This window comes from Caretta caretta, chromosome 22 (genome assembly GCF_965140235.1).
Source record: "Caretta caretta isolate rCarCar2 chromosome 22, rCarCar1.hap1, whole genome shotgun sequence".
Lineage (NCBI taxonomy): Eukaryota > Metazoa > Chordata > Testudines > Cheloniidae > Caretta > Caretta caretta.
This window is the reverse complement of record NC_134227.1, coordinates 23244159-23263507: the sequence shown is the minus strand read 5'-3', so window position 1 is coordinate 23263507 and position 19349 is coordinate 23244159. Positions and strand designations below refer to the sequence as shown.

The window sequence follows — 19349 nt, the reverse complement described above, 5'->3', positions numbered from 1 at the left end:
GAAAAACACTGAGGCTGGGGAGCGGGGGCAGGGGAGAGACACCAAGCAACTATAAACTGTCTGCGAGTGCCTGTGGCAGGAAGGGGGGGTGTTGTGGCTCATCGAAGGCTGGGAGCCAGGGCCCAGGTTCCCATTCCTAGTGCTGGGAGACCATGGACAAGTCACTTACCCTTCGTTTCTGCGCCTCAATCCACCCCCTGTACCTGGGGGCTGAGGATATTGGCCCACCTTGCGGGGGTTTCATCTTTATAAATCCTTGGGGAGGAGGGGAGGGGAGAATCGCTCTGAGTGGGGAGAATATCGTCACCCCCCTGGCACGAACTGCACCGCAGCAGCTTGATCCACACTGCTCCCCTAATGGTGCACCTAGACCTGCTTGTGCCCTGGCACAGTTCTTGAGAGTGTCAGTAACACCGGGCCCTCCTGCAGCGTCTTCCATCAGAGGGCTGCAAACTGCAGGACAGCCCCTCCGCCCCCTGTGATCTGGCTGGGGCTGGGGGGAGTTGTTTGTACCAAAATAAGTTTGGTTTTACATGTGCAAGTTTCCACTTCCGACTGAAGCCGTCAAGGCCCCGACGGCCAGTGCCTTCCCCCAGCACACACCCAGGCTGCGAGCTGGCCTGATCGCTTGGTGGCAAACCATCAGCATTAAACCTGGGGGTGCTCTGAGCTGGATGTGCTGCTGCTGGAGAAGGGGCTGAATTGGCTGGGGTTTCTCTGGTCACAGGCTCCCCCCAAGATCAGATATAGGTGTGCTGTGGCCGAGGAGGAAATGGAAACAGCAAGAGCTCGGAGCAAAACAAGCTGCAGAGGAGCTGCTCACGCACGACGGGGGCAGGGCAGAGCACTCTCTGTCAACAGGCAGGGATGATGGTGCAAAGCGAGCCAAGTCTGCTCAGCCCCCCTCCACCTTAGGGGGCTCTGGGGATGCCGCTGGTCAGCCTGCTCCTCCCATTGCCCACAGAGGGTAACTTCTAGCCCTTTTGTTTCTGTGGCTAGAGGGGACACTGCTAAAGAGACAAGCCACAAAGCAGACTAAAGGTCTTAGGGCATGGTGTTGCCCCACTCCAACCCTGCCTCTCAGGATGATTACAATTGGTGGCCCAGTTGTCAGTCTGGGATGGGGGATTTCTTCCGAGCTGGGGCCCAGCTCTGCCCTCTGTGACCCTAAATAATAGTGCAGTGTTTCAGGTGGGCAAGGGATGGAAGCCCCATTCTACGGATGGGGAAACTGAGGGGTAGAGAGGGGCAGGGTCTTCACCAAGGCCAGGTGGTGTGTCAGAGCAGAAGCCAGGTGTTTGTCTTCCCTGTGTCAGTCACAGGGAAATCCCTGCCCAGCATCTGCCCAGGGCCCTGTCTAGTTGAGCAGAGGCCTGTTTCCTGCACTCTGGCCCGACGTTCTTTGTGGGCTGTGGTGAAGGGGCGGAATTGGCTGGGGTTTCTCTGGTCAGCGAGGGGAGGCGAATGATGGGCTGGTCAGGGTCCTCGGAGCAGGAGACAAGCAGGGTTGGCCTCAGGCCAGTCCAAGTGTCCTGTGTGTACATTGTTAGATCCACCCCCCGGCTGGTTTGTATCCTCACCCAGCACCCTCTGGGGACCCAGCTGTAGGTGGCAGTTAGGTTCCTGAGCAGCATGCCCCCGTAAGAGCTCTCCTGCCAGGTTGGAGCCAGTCGGAGTCCTGGGGATTTCTCTAGGATCCCAGGAGCAGTTGTTTAACCCCTTGGTTGCTTGTTCTTGGGGAAAGTTCTTTGCTCTTGTGATACATGATTACAGCTGCCTGGCCAAGCGTCGAGAGCCTGAGGCTAGAGAACAAGAGGGACCGAGTGATGGAGCAAAAAGCAGCTGAGTCCCAGCACCTGCACTGCCTCGATGTCTGTAAGTGTTGGCCTTTGGAAAGCAGCCTGGAACATACAGGCCTCACGTTAGCAGGGCCTCTTTAGCCATCAGGGCACACGGTTCCTGTCCCACATGCCACACCTACAGTGTGGAAAGGACATGTGCAGGGGAGGGAATCATGCTGCCTGGTCGGGGAAACACTACGGGATCGTAAGTGCCTTTCTCCTCCTTCCCAAAAGCACCCAATGGGGTGTGAAGCAGGGATAGACAGATTCCTTGGCCCTCCTAGGAAAGTCTGGGAGGCCTGTCTCTCAGGATCTGACTGCAGGGCTCCTTAATGTCACAGAGGTTAGTTTTCTGATTGCCCGTAGAACACAGTGTCTGGATTGACAAACATGCCTCCGCCATGTGATGCATTGGATGTAACCTATGAAGCCTTTTCCATCTCCTATTGGCTACAGCTACTGGAACACAGCTGCTCAGCAACAGCTTTGACTGCTCCAGTGCTTCGCGGTCCTCTCCATCCAAAGGTCCCCACTCCTCCCTGCCCTTGAATAGAACCGTCTGTTTACAGGTTATTACAGTTCTCACTGTTGGGCGGAATGGGAGGCAAGTAACAGATGGGAACAGCAAGCAGTTAAAAACCTCAGAAACCAGGTCACCCTCCCTATGCGGGTCGCAGACACCTGTGGGTCGTGATCTCCTGGCTTTCTAAGCATTTGGGTGACACATTTTAGTGAGCACCAGAGAGCTGCCAGCTGTGTTAACATGGAGGAAATGCCCCTGTATTAATTCAGCTGTTCTAGGGTCATGTAATTACCTGGCACCACATAGTGATAGGTGGGTAATTATATGGAGACACTAGAGCTAGTGTAGGAGACAAACATGAGACCAAAATGCCAGGAGTGAAGTGCTATTACTGTGGGGTAAGTAGATGTAATTTACTAATAAGTGGCAGGATTCAAATGTTATTGGTCCCTAAGTTGGGGGGCCACATTCAGCCACCCCGCTTGTGCCAGAGAAGCAGCAACCATGGGCCAGGCAAAATCACAGCTTTTGAGACCATCCTTTGCTTTGGGAAGAGACTTTGGTCACCCATTGCAGACCTGCTCTGTGTCTGTAACTCCATCCAGGAGTGAGCCTGCTACTGCAGGGCATAGAGAAACTGTGCAAATCTGAAAGGGTCAGTTCCCTTATTCGCCTCTTTCCTTTATGTGGCGCTGGGGTTTTCTCTGTGCAATTCTGGCCTAAGGAGGCATGATGCTGACAGTGTTTGTAGGTACAACTGCAGCCAAGCGAGAAGACGGAGACGGGTCAGTTTGTAGGCTGCTGTGTAGAGACACTGCAGTGAGATGACAAGTGGGGAAGATGATGGTTACTCATGCCGGCAGCCCTGTGGAAGGCAGTTTGATCACAAGGGTGTGGCTGGGAGCAGGATCTGACCCACTGCACATCCAGAGCAGCTGTTCCTGTCTGGGCTGTGAAATGAATCACATCCCTGTTCTGACCCCAGCCATGGCAATGCAGCTGCACCAGGGGGCCGCGGTCAATAACTTCACCACTGTCTTGACTTCAGTAGAGTGACATCCATTTACACCAGTGGCGAACCTGGCCCGGGGGGTTTTCAGGACTGTGGGGTGGGGGTGGGGGTTCTGTTTGGCTCTTGCTTGCAAACTCTCTCCTCTCGACATGTAGGGCTTGCAATGTAAACCCAACTGTGCCTGCCTCTGTAACCACATCCTCCAGGCCAAGCACACTGATTCGAGGCTCGAAGCTGGCTGGGTGCTCACTCCTCGCTGTGCTGAGACACCAGGGCTAAACCACAGCCTACCCCAGTTACTGCTGCTTCCTCTCCGGAGCGATGTCTCCCCTCTGAGCAATAGAAAACTGACTCTGCTCAGCCCTGGGCTAAGCCAGACACTGATGTCTGTTCCCAGCCACCCATGTGGCTCTCGGGAAAAGGACACAAGTCTGAATCCCACTCCCCACATCTGTCCTGCCACCTTCATGAAACTGGATCATTTTAACTCAACTGGCTTTTGAAAATTGTTTGTTAAATTGAGTGTAAGTGACCACAACCTTGTTTATGTTGCCCCAGGCCTGACCTGCAGCCCCCAGCTATTCCAGCCCTACTCCCAGCTCTGCTGATGACATCCCTCCTCTAGCCTGGCTATTGCACTCCCCTGTTTGCTGTCTACCCCTCACCGCACTGCCTAGCCCTGGGTGCCTTTGTACACTGCTGCCAGTGCACCTCAGGGGTGACCCCAGCAGCTTTTGCAGTCCCGGGTCTTTCCTGCGCAGAGGCCTCTGAGCAACAGTTGTGTTGTTAAAGAATGAATTGGAAACACCCTTCCATGCAGATCCAGGGGCAGAGCTCTGCCAGTTTATTGACTGCATAATGCACTTTTAGAAATACTTGCATCATAAATGTTCAAACAGGCCTTTCTCAATACAGACAAACTCGCCATCTTGGTAACAGACACCATTGAGCCAGGACGCAGCCTGAGAGCCAGAGCTGTAACAGAAGAGGGAGGAGGCAGCAAGGAAGGGGGTTGGAGCAAGGTGAGCCAGAGGAGACTCACTCAGAACACGGGGTTTGTACAGCCCTGCCGGGAAAGTCCTCACACAGTTACTAGAAAATGCTCCTATTTCTAGATGTGGTTTTGGCCCACGCTATAGAACTGAAACAGGAATGGGGGTCCCTGCTATAGAATTCCACAGGCTGAGTAAAAATAAAAACCTATGGAAAGGGTCTCATTCTGTCTGGAGTTCTCTATGGTTTGGGCTAATTTCTACACAGCCCTATGGGTTTTGCTGCTCTTAAATTCTATAGGACTTCTCCAGAGGGAAAACGTCCTGTGGTTAAGGTACTGGGGGTCAGGAGCCCTGAGGTCAGTTCCCCTGGAACTGGAAAACGGTGCCAGTCCTCTCTCATGCGTCTCGTCCCCCTGAGACAGTGATGTCTCTGGGGAGGGACAACGCTCCTCGGCAGAACCCAGCCCGGTGGGGCCCAGATCTTGACTGGGGCTTCCAAGTGCTACTGTAATTTACTAATAAGGGTTAAAGACTCAATCAGCCACTTAAGCACCCTACTGAGGGGCCTACAGATGACCTGCTTTGTGACAACGTTTAGAGGAGGCTGGGGGGAGAAGGGGCATGTGCTGAAGGGTCCACACGCCTTCTATTTAGGCCCCATACATGGCACCTTCCTGAGAGAACCACCAGGTCCTCCAGCAAAACCAGGCGGTGCCAGGTGTCCACTGCTGATGATTAAATCCCCTCCTTCCAGGCCGACTTTATCCATCCCAGAGATGCCAGAAAGGGCTCAAGCCCTGTTTCCCCCTACGCAGGTCTCCGGAAAGGGGTGTTGGGGCTGTCTGTGACCCCACAGCAAGGACAGACATGCTGAGCATGACTGGAAAGGGCAGCCAGAGCTGTGTTTTCAATGAACTGCTCTGTCGCTGCTGAGACAGGCCCAGGTGAGCATGACTGACAGACTGCACCTGGCCCAAGGATCGCAGCACAGGGACTTGCATCCCGAATGCTAGCGGTGGCCAGAAGAACACTGCAAAGCACAAGCTAGATGGGGACAGGGCTGAAGGAGGAATATGGTGGATGTGCTCACGGCCACTTCTACGCCTTATGGCCCATAGTGACCATTGCATCTCCCTTTCGAGCCCCAGGGAATGTGGTGACAGCATCGTTACTATCCTGGGAAGGGAAATGGGAACTAATGTAAAACCAGAGGACCAGGAGAGAGCCAGCCAAGCCCCAGTACTCCGAGAGGGTCTACATGCACTACTTAACGCATCTCTGGGAAGCGGGTGAGTCTCTGCCCAAGTGATACAGATGGGGAAGCTGAGGGGGAGGGACTTAGCCACAATCACAGAGAGACTCAGTGTCAGAGCTGGGGTCAGAGCTCAGGTGTTCCTGGCTCCTGGGCTGGTGCTCAGAACACTGGACCGTGTCCCTCTTTGCCCTGGGCAGGAAAGAGGCCATCCGAGTGTCAGGACGAGATCAATGGCGCAGGGTGCTGGAGAGAAAAATCAAAGCATGTGACTGAAATAAATAAAACTGAAGAGTGAAAGGGTTTCCCCAGCAGTTTGGAAAGGGTGATCAGGAGAGCCCAGCAGTCCCAGGAGAAGCCCAAAGAGGAGAAAGCGACGGTTATTTAATGGGGAAAACCTCTTCTTCTTGTTTCTTTAGTCAGCGTCTGTTCCCTGGGGTCAAATCGAAGGCAGAAAGGAGGGTGTCCAAGGAGCGGCAGCGTCTCCCATTGTAGCTGCTGGGCTGGTCCCCAGAATGCACGGCTGCCCAGCACGGACTGCAGAGAATCTGTATCACATGGGACAGAAGCTGGGGGCCCCTTAGCTGCTCTTGTCCAACCTGCCATCTGCAGGGCAATTCAGAAGCCCCTGGACTGCAGCCCGGCATACACTTCCCGCTGACCCTTCCTGATGGGCTGTGGGAACAGGAGCAGATGTGAGCAACAGGCTCTTGTGTTAACATAGCACAGTGACAGCACCTTCTACAACTGGGCTCTGTGCCAGGGCTGGGGCTCCTCAGTGCTACCACCAGGTGTGACTTGGGTGCAGGGAGCATGCAGCTCTTGGTATGCACACTGTACCCTGCATGCTGTGATGATCCTTCTGTTGATGACTCCTTGTCGTACGGATAAATAACTACCCTTAGGAAGACACATGGCCCTGCTCTCAGTCACACCTTCCCCTCCACCCAGGTAAAGCCTGGAGCTGGACCAATGCTGTAATTTCTCAGCTGTCATCATCCACCAAGAAGGCTGTGACCCCAATCCCAACAGTTCTGGAAAGGCCAAGAGCAGAGAAGGACCCCACCCTTTAGTTTCCATTACCTCATAGTCCGGGTTTGGCACAGGCGGGGGGCGCACCATCTTCTGGCCTGGAAGGCAAAGCAGGGAGAACATTCAGGTGGAAAACTACTGATTCTTAGTGCAGACACAGAGCTTCGCAGGCGTGACTCATCCCCGCGGCTCCGTGGGTGTTTCAGGAACAGGGCACAAAATGTCCACCGATTTTGGGGGCCCAATTGAGACACCTCAGCCCTGAGCACCTGGCCTTTGTCACACCCAGAACGCAGGACTGTCCTCCAAGACACAGGCCTCCAGCCCCTGAATCAAAGGACGCTTTGCCCGGGGTGCAAAATGCAGCGCTGCCAGCTCTTGGGTGTGCCGATGACTTGTAGTGTATGTCTTAGTGCCCCCACTGCGGGAATCAAGAGACTGCACAAGAATCTCAGCTTCCATTTTAAAACAAGGCAGTTTCTAGCCCTCCTGGTTGCAGAGAGAGGCCTAAAAATGTGACCCCACCAATGGGCGCAGAGACAACCCCCCACATTTCTCATTTAAATAAAATCTCGTGGTTTTTAAGACAACTCCCTGAGATTAGGGCCTGAGTCGTGGTGTGAATGCTTGAGGGTGCTGTGCCATGATACTGCCAGGGAGGCGGCTAGAGCAGGCCAGCCCTTCCAGCCTGCCCTACCCTCCCTTTGCCTCTCTCATGGCGGCTTCACCACACCCTGTGCAACGGGTCCTGTGGCTGGGGCACTTTCAGCACAAAATGGCAGCTGCACCATCCCCACATGAAGGGCAGCCTGTGATGTGGTGAGCAGCAGGAGGAGCCTGAGGTGGGCTTGACCCCAGCCCAGTTGAGGGTGCTCACGCGACTGATTCACAGGAGAGATTCGAACCAGCTCTTACCTCTTGGATGAACTCCGGCACTGCTACCGACTCGCCCCTTCCGGTTTTTGCTGAAGTAATAGACCAGGATCAGCACCCCGAGGGTGATGAGGAGATCTGCGATGATGACCCCGGCCACTGTCAAGACATCCAGCTCCTCACAGCTCTCGCAGACTGCGGTGGGAAGGGACAGATCAGGGGCTCAGCGAGAGGGAGAAGGGCAGAGCAGGGGGACCGCGGGAGGTGGGAGTCACAAGTCCCAGCCCAGAGACACTGCTGGGTAAATGCCCCATGTTTGGCCGGCCCAGACCTCACCCACTTGCTTTGCGTGGATGGAGACCACGTACGTCACAAGGGGAGCAAGAACAGTAAGCGGAGAAGTGAAGGGGAAGGGAGAGACCTTTCTGTTCCCCCCTACACACGCCTCACCCTGCCAACACCTCTGGGGTGGCTGGAGCGGTCAGTGACTGAAATGTCCCCTCGTTTTTCTGCATGGCCCCTGGCAGCAGGGTGCAAACATCCCCGGGTTGTAACAGCTCATTCCATGCTCCCCCCACCCCCAGCCCTTTCTGTCTGTGCCGGAAAGAGCGCAGGGATTCTCGGGTTCCCTGAGCAGCTCCTCAGACACCCGAGACAGCGCATGGGCTGCAAGGAGCTTTGTCAGAATGGAGGAGAATTGATTCAGTTTCCAAGGGGGCCTGGGGAAACCGAACTGTGCCCTCTCCAAGCCTCCAGACCTGGAGTCTCCTGCCAAGATCCTGAAGGTTCAGGATTCTCTGAAGCCCATGAAAGGTCACTGGTCTTGGGGAGAGATAACAGTTTCACATTTATACAGCCTCTCCCATCCCAAAGCAGCTCCCAAGCTAGGCGTGTAAAGCGCCTTTGAAATGCAGCCACCTCTGGGATGGAGGACACAGCAAGGGCAAAGCACACCACACAACAGTGCAGAGAGCGGTAACTTAGCCACACATCCCATGGCAAACACATACTCTTTTGAACAGTGCCCCATGGAATTGCAGTGTTCATGGGGGGCCGGCTGGACCTCAGAGCAGCTGAGTGTTGAAGTCAGTCCCAGCAGCGCCTCTGAAAATCAGGCCTCTGAGTACGTTATGGCATGTGAATCTTTCAGGCAATAAGGTCACAGAGTTAATCGCTAGCCTCTGTAGCGTCCCATGACATCTCATGTGCCTGCTTATTCGCATGGAAGAGGCGCTCTCTCCCATTTACCTTTGGCCTTCAGGTGAAGAAGTCTGGTGTCTTTGTCGGTGGCCTCACATGCATACTCCCCGTCGTGCTTGGAACTCACGTACTCCTCAATCTCATAGATATTATCTGTATCAGTTAGCTTCTGTCCCTCTTTTTTCCATATTACATGTTCTTGAAAGGGGCAAGTGAGAGTCACCTTGGTCTTAGAGATCACCACCGTGATTGCTGCAAAAGGGGAAGAAAGAACAACAGAAACACAGAGGTATTCAGTAAAACCAGTGCTTAAAATGGGCAGGACAAGGGGGTCCCAGACGCAGCAAAAATATAATTAACAATGGAGCTGTGTCACTGAGGGCTCACTTTGAGCACTGCCTTGTCTCTCGGACGGACTTTGGGAATGGGATCGTTGGGTTAAATGGAAAACCTCTCACCTAGTTATCAGTTCGGGGGAAGTAGTAATGCATAACACTCTCCGCATTCACAAGCAATGGCTTCATGAGCTAACTGATCACCATTATTATATAATCAGTGGACTCACAAAGTTGAACTGGGAATTGTCTCTCTTGCTCACGAACGCTGATTTTGTCTGGGATTGTGATAGATGCCCCAATCTTTTCTCAGACCACTTTAAGCACTGAATAAACCTTGCTGGAATCAGCTTCTGTACCAAATGACTGGAGGAGGAGAGCTCATGTAACACCAATTTTTAAAAAGGGCTCCAGAGGTGACCATGGCAATTACAGGCCTGTAAGCCTGACTTCAGAACCGAGAAAACTGGCTGAAACTACAGTAAAGAACAAAATTGTCAGACACATAGATAAACATAACCAAACTGTAGTATATAATCTTTATGGATAGTAATTCCATGCTCGAATAATAAGAATATAGCAGTAGGGATATATTACAGACCACCTGACCAGGATGGTAATAGTGACTGAAATGCTCAGGAAGATTAGAGAAGCTATTAAAATAAAAAACTAAATAATAATAGGGGATTTCAACTATCCCCATATTGACTGGGTACTGTGATACAGAAGAGCTAGAGAGCAGTGGTAGAGGGGAAATATATAAGCCGTAGGCTAATTAAGGTGTGCTTCCCTGTAGACTAGGGAGGGTTGCTACAGGTTAATTGGAGTACCTGTAGTCAATTAAGCCCTGTCAGGAACCTAATAAAACTCCCTGCTTCAGGTAGTCATGGGAGGAGGAGGAAGGAGAATAGAGGGGAGTGATCTGATAACATAAACATAACATAACATAACATAACATAACATAAGAACTGAAGTAAGGCAGACCCTGCCCCAGTAGGGGAGGGAGACTTCATCTCCCAACATCTAAGGGCCAAAGGTTCCCACCCAAGGGGAAAGAGGGTAAGAACCCGCAGGGGCTGGGGCTCAGGCTCAGAGTGAGGAGCAAACCCAGATCCCTCCCCTGCTTCCCTCCTCTACCACCTTCCTGGGCCACTATCTGGGACCTCAGTGGCCCAAGGGCAAGGGGTGGTATCTTAGCCCCTCTGCCAAGAAAAGCGCAGGACCCACCATATTAACATTGGTGATCTTGCCACAGTACATATAATCTCAGAATGGATCAAGAGAAAGTTTCTTGACACCTTAAATGACGGCTTCTTGGAGCAGCTAGTCCTGGAACCCACAAGGGAAGAGGCAATTTTTGATTTAGTCCTAAGTGGAGCACAGGATCAGGTCCAAGAGGTGAATATAGCTGGACCACTTGGTGATAGTGACCACAATATAATTAAATTTAACATCCCTGTGGCTGGGGAAACACCACAGTGGCCCAACACCGTAGCATTTAATTTCAGAAAGGGGAGCTACACAAAAATGAGGAGATTAGTTAAAGAGAAATTACACAAACTAAAAACTACTTCCCCATGCTAATTTTTCACCTACTGTTACTCACACCTTCTTGTCAACAGTTTGAAATGGGCCACCCTGACTATCACTACAAAAGTTTTTTTTCTCCTGCTGATAATAGCCCTCCTTAATTGATTAGTCTCGTTCGAGTTGGTACGGCAACCCCCATTTTTTCATGTTCTCTGTGTGTGTGTGTGTATATATATAGATAGATAGATAGATAGATATCTATCTCCACACACATATATATATCTTCCTACTGTATTTTCCACTGTGTGCATCTGATGAAGTGGATTTTAGCCCATGAAAGCTTATGCCCAAATAAATTTGTTAGCCTCTAAGATGCCACAGGGACTCCTTGTTCTTTTTGCTGATACAGACTAACATGGCTACCACTCTGAAAGAAATTAAAAGGTACAGCACCAAAAGTACAATCCTTGCAAGCTGCATGGAAACTTTTTAAAAAGACACCATAAGAGAGGCTCAACTTAAATGTATACCCCAAATTAAAAAACATAGAGAACCAAAAAAGAGCCACTATGGCTAAACAACAAAGCAAAAGAAGCAGTGAGAGGCAGAAAGGCATCCTTTTAAAAAGTGGAAGTTAAATCCTAGTGAGGAAAATAGAAAGGAGCATAAACTCTGTCAAATGAAGTGTAAAAATATAATTAGGAAGGCCAAAAAAGAATTTAAAGAACAGGTAGCCAAAGACTCAAAAAGTAATAGCAAACAAAATTCTAAGTACATCAGAAGCAGGAAGCCTGCTAAACAACCTGTGGGGCCACTGGATGATCGAGATGCTAAAGGAGCACTCAGGGATGATAAGGTCATTGCAGAGAAACTAAATTAATTCTTTTAATTGGCCTTCACGGTTGAGGATGTGAAGAAGATTCCTAAACCTGAGCCATTCTTTTTAGGGGAAAAATCTGAGGAACTGTCCCAAATTGAGGTGTATTAGAGGAACAAATTGATTAACAGTAATAAGTCACCAGGACCAGATGGTATTCACCCAAGAGTTCTGAAGGAACTCAAAGGTGAAATTGCAGGACTACTAACTCTCATCTGTAGCCTATCATTTAAATCAGCTTCTGTACCAAATGACTGGAGGATAGCTAATATGATGCCGATTTTTAAAAAGGGCTCCAGAGGTGACCTTGGCAATTACAGGCTGGTAAGCTTAACTTCAGTACTGGGCAAACTGGTTGAAACTACACTAAAGAACAAAATTGTCAGACACATAGATGAACATAATTTGTTGGGCAATAGTCAACATGGCTTTTGTAAAGGGAAACCATGCCTCACTAATCTACTAGAATTGTTTGAGGGGGTCAACAAGCATGTGGACAAGTGGACCTCTCAGAACTGGGTGACTGGGCAACAAAATGGCTGATGAAATTCAAGGCTGATAAATGAAAAGTAATGAACACTGGAAAACATAATCCCAACTATATGCATAAAATGATGGGGTCTAAATTAGCTGTTACCACTCAAGAAAGAGATCTAGGAGTCATTGTGGATAGTTCTCTGAAAACATTCACTCAATGCACAGTGGCAGTCAAAAAAGCAAACAGAACATTGGGAATCATTAAGAAAGGGATAAATAAGACAGAAAATCTCATGTTGCCTCTATATAAATCCATGGTATGCCCACATCTTGAATACTGTGTGCAGATGTGGTCGCTGTATCTCAAAAAAAGATATATTGGAATTGTAAAAAGGTTCAGAAAAGGGCAACAAAAATGATTATGGATATGGAACAGCTTCTGTATGAAGAGAGATTAAAAAGACTGGGACTCTTCAGTTTCGAAAAAAGATGACTAAGGGAGGATATGATAGAGGTCTATAAAATCATGATTGGTGTGGAGAAAGTAAATAAGGAAGTGTGATTTACTCCTTCTCATAACACAAGAACTAAGGGTCACCAAATGAAACAAAGAGGCAGCAAGTTTAAAACAAACAACAGGAAGTATTTTTTTCACACAATGCACAGTCAACCTGTGGAACTCCTTGCCAGAGGATGTTATGAAGGCCAAGACTATAACAGGGTTCAAAAAGAGAGCTAGATAAGTTCATGGAGGATAGGTCCATCAATGGCTATTAGCCAGGATGGGAAGGAATAGTATCCTGAGCCTCTCTTTGCCAGAAGTTGGGAGTGGGCGACAGGGGATGGATCGCTTGATAAATGCCCTGTTCTGTTAATTCCCTTTGAAGCACCTGGCATTGGCCACTGTTGGAAGACAGGACGCTGGGCTAGATGGATCTCTGGTCTGACCCAGTATGGCCATTCTTATGTAAACCTTCTCAATCCCAGAAACCACCTTTTCCAGCTCACTGGCCAATCGGAATGTAGATTTCAGAAGCATGCACACTGCGTGGAATAGCTCTGATTAGTGAAAATGGACTGTGGGCGGGGCACAGGTAAATGGGGCTGGGGAGAGATTGTTTGCCCATGGACCGGAATTAGATGGAGAAAAATTAAAGTTGGAAAGAGAGTGAGTGCGACTGCTGCCCCAGGGGAAAAGTGCAAATGGAAAAAGGGGAAATAATTCACCCCATTGTCTACCCATCTGAGTCAGCTGTGACACTGTTCTTAGACTGTGAGCTAGTCAGGGCAGAGACTGGTGTCCTATGCGTATGTGCTGAGCACAGCCCAAGAGGGTTCTGCTCCTAAATACGACCTGGGTGCCACCCCAGTGCCACTATTATATAATATAATACTTAGCTCTTTCCTCTGTAGCTCTCAAAGTGCTTTACGCAGATCAGAATCAGTATCACCATGTTACAGGTGGGGAAATTCAGTAACTGTTGTTAATAATAAGACACCCCGACTGACTACAAAGGAGCCAGGTGGAACCCAGTATGCAGGTATAGTTTTCTGGATCTGTATTTTTAAAAAGAAGAAGTAAAGACATTCTCTATGATCCGACACACAGAGAGACAGACACGCAGGTAGGGGCTGGCTCAGGGCCCATTGGAATCAATGGAAAGATTCCCCTTGACTTCAGTGGGTTCTGGGTTAGGCCCAGACCACACTTGCATGCTCACACTCATACGGGCGCTTAGACAAATGGGCATATGCTTTTAGTGGTTAAAGACGCCCCATTCCTTAGATTCTCTCTGAGCGGTTAGAAATGGGAGGGTCAATATTAGCAGCAGCACTTTTGGGATGTTTATTATGGCTAAAAACATTGATGGTAAAATCAACTTACAGTTCTTCTGCGCCACGGTGTCAGCTGCAAAAGGAAAACAACAAACGCTATTAGCAAATCTGCCTCTCTCCTTGGTTCATCTCTTTAAAAATATCCTTTCCCTTATTAGTAACAATCTGCCTCTAAGAAGTAAACACAAAACACTAATCAATAATAATGCTGCTTTGAAAGCCAAACTCCTGGGTGCCATGCAGACATTGGAAAACAGTCCCAACAGCATTCATGTTTTAAATCCATGTTATCAAACTTCCCAATCCTAGAAACACAGACAAAGATGGGATGGGGATGAAGGCAGGAAATAGTGTTGGAGGCTAAAAAACCCTTCAAAACCCAAGGAGCTACTTAGAAGACTGGGCACTTGCTCTAATCCCCTCACCCCTGCTTCCAGGTCTGTAATTCCTTCTGTCCTTTGCTGCCCCGCCAGTCTTTGATTTTGTAACAAAAACGGAAACTTTCTCTCTTTGGTTCCTACACTGTTCCCTTTGTACCACAAATCACAGTGTCAGAACACCAGTGTGGCACCGTTTATTTTAGCTGGCCATACACCAGTGATCAATCCTGTTTCTCCATGTGCCTCTCTGGTCTCTGCAGGCGCATGATCCTGCTTGGATGGCACTAAAAATGATTACTTAACCATTAATTTTAGCTGATTTTTCAAGTCAGTGTAAACAGCACCAATGAACTGATAGGGGATATTTCCGGTCCTATAACAGTCACCAAACTGAAATGCGTCTCCTTGCAGTTTAGCCCTCCCTTGGGAGAGGTTTTGAATTGCACCACGCTTGTGGGATGCTTTAGAAATGCGGAGGTGGCTAAAGCAGATTAGTGAGGCAATGTTATTTTAAACCAAAGCTGCGTCCCCCCGGCTGCCCTTTTCAAAGTGGAAAACGGAAATGAGGTGCCTGGTTGCTGTGAAAAGAAACGATGTGATTAATTGCAAGGTGTACATGCAATGACACAGTGACGGTGCAGCACGGAGACAGAGGCTCCTGGGGGTCTGGGCCACGAGCCTGCAATGAGAACTGCAGGGCTCTGCGTGGTTGCATGGGTTTGCCTGCTGCAGGATCAGGGCCTTAGGTTAGAAATGGTTTTGTTTAACTCTGTAGAGCAATTTGTGAGTGTGAGGAACTCCACTGAAATCCTGAAGCTACAGCCACGTTAAAACAGTGCTAGGGAGCGGGTCAGAATCAGACCCACAGTGTGTACCAGAGACACTAGACAAAAGAAAGGTGCATAAGCCAATAAAAGAAAGATCCGTGTTCCCATCTGTGATTACCCTGTCCTCGTGTATGGTTTTAGCCAGCACTTGCTTTACAGAGGCTGGGAGCTCACTCTCACTAAAGCTACAGAGATGAAATCCCACAGACAAAACCATTGATTAGAGGCGAAGGTGATCGGCTGCTTTATCCCCACACAGAACGTTGTTTTAGAGAAGGGGAATAAATACAGGGGCAGTAACACAAACCGATTGCGACCCTGCTCCTAAATACGGCCTGGGTGCCACCCAAATGCCACTATTATATAATATAATACCTTGCTTTTTCCTCTGTAGCTCTCAAAGTGCTTTACGCAGATCAGAATCAGTATCCCCATGTTACAGGTGGGGAAACTCAGTAACTATTGTTAATAATAAGACACCCCGACTGACTGCAAAGGAGCCAGGTGGAACCCAGTATGCAGGTATAGTTTTCTGGATCTGTATTTTTAAAAAGAAGAAGTAAAGACATTCTCTATGATCCGACACACAGAGAGACAGACACGCAGGTAGGGGCTGGCTCAGGGCCCATTGGAATCAATGGAAAGATTCCCCTTGACTTCAGTGGGTTCTGGGTTAGGCCCAGACCACACTTGCATGCTCACACTCATACGGGCGCTTAGATAAATGGGCATATGCTTTTAGTGGTTAAAGACGCCCCATTCCTTAGATTCTCTCTGAGCGGTTAGAAATGGGAGGGTCAATATTAGCAGCAGCACTTTTGAGATGTTTATTATGGCTAAAAACATTGATGGTAAAATCAACTTACGGTTCTCCTGCGCCACGGTGTCAGCTGCAAAAGGAAAACAACAAACGCTATTAGCAAATCTGCCTCTCTCCTTGGTTCATCTCTTTAAAAATATCCTTTCCCTTATTAGTAACAATCTGCCTCTAAGAAGTAAACACAAAACACTAATCAATAATAATGCTGCTTTGAAAGCCAAACTCCTGGGTGCCATGCAGACATTGGAAAACAGTCCCAACAGCATTCATGTTTTAAATCCATGTTATCAAACTTCCCAATCCTAGAAACACAGACAAAGATGGGATGGGGATGAAGGCAGGAAATAGTGTTGGAGGCTAAAAAACCCTTCAAAACCCAAGGAGCTACTTAGAAGACTGGGCACTTGCTCTAATCCCCCCACCCCTGCTTCCAGGTCTGTAATTCCTTCTGTCCTTTGCTGCCCCCCAGTCTTTGATTTTGTAACAAAAATAGAAACTTTCTCTCTTTCCCCTAATGTCAGTTGGTTCCTACACTGTTCCCTTTGTACTACAAATCAGTGTCAGAACACCAGTGTGGCACCGTTAATTTTAGCTGGCCATACACCAGTGATCAATCCTGTTTCTCCATGTGCCTCTCTGGTCTCTGCAGGCGCACGATCCTGCTTGGATGGCACTAAAAATGGTTACTTGACAATTAATTTTAGCTGATTTTTCAAGTCAGTGTAAACAGCACCAATGAATTCATAGGGGATATTTCCAGTCCTGTAACAGACCCCAGGGTGATCGGCTGCTTTATCCCCACACAGAACTTTGTTTTAGACAGACGGAATAAATACAGGTGCAGTAACACAAACTGATCATGGCCAAAGAGAACCCAAACTCTTTCAGTTCACATCAAAGCCAGCAACTGGCGTTTGCCGCTCACGGGCAGAGTGGCTCCAGAGTTTATTTTTAAATTTCTTTTGCCCATTTCCCAATGAGCATATTGATCTAGTGATAATACTTACACATGCTTTGTCTTTCATCTGGTTACCTCTACACACACTAATCGGTTAACCCTGACAATATTCAGGGGATACTATTATCCCTGCTTTACCCATTGTGAAGCTGAGATCTAGAGAGTGAAGCGACGGGCCCAAGAGCACACGGCGATTTAATATAACAGCAAGCAGTAGGACAGGGGAGTCCAGATTCCAGAGCACCCTGCTGCCCAAAGCACTGCCCTTCCCGTACCCTTCACCAGCCTGTTCAGACCATTGGTGAGGGCTTGGGAGTTTATTGAATTTGCTGATAAATAACGAGGATCTTCTCAGCAACTGACTTCTCTTTTAAAAAAGAATATAGAATGAAGTGCCTCAATTCCCTCTCTCTCGACTGCTCTGATTCTGCAGGGTGTGATTCCTTGCTCCATTGCCCCTCATGTCACTGCTAGTGGGGGTACATTTCTCATCAGCAAATGGCAACTTCAGTTTTACTGTGAGTCTTTGTGGCTGTGTAAGAACACCTAGTTGCTGGTGCTCCGCGATGTCCATCGGCACGCCAATACCCTCCTTGCCTGAGCCCTTGGGGGTCACTTTTCTGATACCTGGTGGTCTCTAGACATCTGTACTCACCCACACAGAGCAGGAGCCCCAAAACAGGCAGAGCAAGCTCTAGCTTCATCCTGGCGTTCCCCGCACTCCCTCTCTTTTCTGTCCTTTCCAATCAGATTGGCATCACCCAGTCTGGCTCTGCAAAAAGTAAGAACACAGGAGCTTTCAAGTTTCTGTTTATGAGAAAGAGGCCTGGGATTGTTTCCCAGAATTGGATCTAACAATCAGTTCAGCGGCGCACGGAGGAGACTCACTGTTTCCAGCATAACATGCAAGCAGCTCAAAGAGACAGCAGATGTCTATGATAAAAAAAAAAAACCTGCCAGGAAGTGCGGAGGCTCGAGATGCCTACATTTCCGAGTGTCACTGAGAACACGAGGGGGCTGCTGGTGCTGCAAGCACCTCGGTGACTCTCAGGCCAGCCCAGAGAGTGTTCTGGAGAAAAGAGCACACACAACCTGGCCCCAACAGATTTGCTTTCAGACTCTCCCACCATTTTTAAACAATATTTTCTGAGTTAAGTTCAAAATGTTACAGTTAATTTAGCAAAGTGACTGCAACGAACATAACCACTAGACAGGCTGCAAGAAATGCAACAGCCAGCGGCAGACAAACACACCTTGTGCAACGAGCATAAAATAGCCTGTAAGCTCTTCAGGGCAGGGGCTGCCTCTGCCTAAGCTATGGGTTTGTACAGTGCCTAGCACTTTGATTCCTGCCCCTTGGTGCTATTGCAAAAAAACCACACCAACAATGGTGACAATAATACAAAGAAACAGGTGTTCAAGTGCTGTGGTGACAAGTGGGGTACGGAACCGCAGAGAGAAACCTCAGTAAAGGGGAGCTGAATAACACGCCTGGAACCAAGAAACAGATCAGAACAAAATTAAATGGAGTAACTCACTAATTCTGAGGCTTTGGTGCTGGATTTACTCTGCTCGAGGCCCCTCTGCCAGCCTGCGTGCCAGCTGTGACGGTGTTTTTGTGGTAGGGAAGCCACTAGGGACTGGATTGCACCTACCAATTTTATTTCTCACCAGACACCAAGGAGCCATGTGGTGGTGTTCAGTCACTGCAGGCCTGGTTTGGAACCATCTTTGTCTCACGGCCTGTGTCAGCTTCTCACCCGGAAATCTCTGGGCTTCCTGCCACGCTGTCCCTATAGAACATATATAGTTCTGTGGGTAGAACGTTCTCCCTGTCTGTGCTGGAGAGGCCACTTACCCTCCACGCTATTTGCTGCTAGAGCTGGAGGAATTACCTGAGACTACCGTAACCATATATACGCCTTCCCAAGGCCTGTCTATTGGCCGGTCTGTCTTTAGACAGACACGCTCCTTGGAGCAAGGTTTCCGCCTCTAAAGAACCCCGTGTATGGTGGCCTGTGCCAGAAGTAAATAAATAGTTAGTTATAATGCTGAGCTGTGATGTGGTGGGGCAGGGCTCTGTATCCATTTCCCCAGCTCCTGGCCTGCCGGCTGATTACAGAATGAGAAGATGTACCTTGTTCGTCACACCGGAAAGTTCAGCATGAGCTGGGGATAGCGGCTCTTCTCCCTCTACGGGTGGAGTTCGTGACTAACAGAGCGGCAGCTCCTGGCTGGAAGCAGAAAAGCAACAAACTTGGGCCCTGGTCATGCATGGGGTGTAGATAAGTTTTGTATTTTGAGGCTAGAGTTAAAAAATAATATACTAATAGCTCTTGAATAGCGCTCCAATGAGCAGTTTTGTACCAGATTAAATTTGTTCATTTTTAACAAAGTGAGATAAAGAAACTTCTGTTCCAAACACAGTGTTTCCTTTATTTACTAATGCAACCCCGAAATTGATTTTGGTTTTTAGCTCCCTCAATTCCCTGTTGTCTATGCATATGATTCAGCTGGATCTCCTAGTGACAGCCCTGTGGTGCCTGAGGCAGGGCAGGGGAAGGGGATAAACATCGAATCT

General features: G+C 49.0%; 1 protein-coding gene across 3 annotated transcripts; it reads right to left on the bottom strand.

Annotated features, from left to right (window-relative positions):
• Window positions 1-4191: 4191 nt before the first annotated feature.
• CD3E (CD3 epsilon subunit of T-cell receptor complex) lies at window positions 4192-18604 on the bottom strand. 3 transcript variants are annotated; one of them, XM_075122249.1, is made up of 8 exons: window positions 18424-18604; window positions 17424-17540; window positions 15857-15880; window positions 13833-13856; window positions 8777-8980; window positions 7571-7723; window positions 6707-6753; window positions 4192-6298 (listed from the first exon to the last, which is right to left on the bottom strand). In XM_075122249.1, exons 2-8 carry the CDS (start codon window positions 17470-17472, stop codon window positions 6242-6244), a joined length of 558 nt encoding a protein of 185 aa, XP_074978350.1. In that variant the 5' UTR covers window positions 17473-17540; window positions 18424-18604; the 3' UTR covers window positions 4192-6241. The 3 variants fall into 3 exon arrangements, with proteins under 3 accessions (XP_074978350.1, XP_074978348.1, XP_048683541.2); XM_075122247.1 differs by lacking the exon at window positions 18424-18604 and adding an exon at window positions 18307-18385; XM_048827584.2 differs by lacking the exon at window positions 18424-18604 and adding an exon at window positions 17657-17746.
• Between the last annotated feature and the right edge of the window lie 745 nt (window positions 18605-19349).

Bases quoted from the DNA above. Each gene is read 5' to 3' on its own strand.
- CD3E (XM_075122249.1), bottom strand. From the start codon at position 17,472: ATGAAGCTAGAGCTTGCTCTGCCTGTTTTGGGGCTCCTGCTCTGTGTG. The intron at 13,857-15,856 runs GTAAGTTGATTT...TTCCTTTTGCAG, and splicing joins CACCGTGGCGCAGGAGAACC to CTGACACCGTGGCGCAGAAG. The intron at 6,754-7,570 runs GTAAGAGCTGGT...TTTGCCTTCCAG, and splicing joins TGCCGGAGTTCATCCAAGAG to GCCAGAAGATGGTGCGCCCC.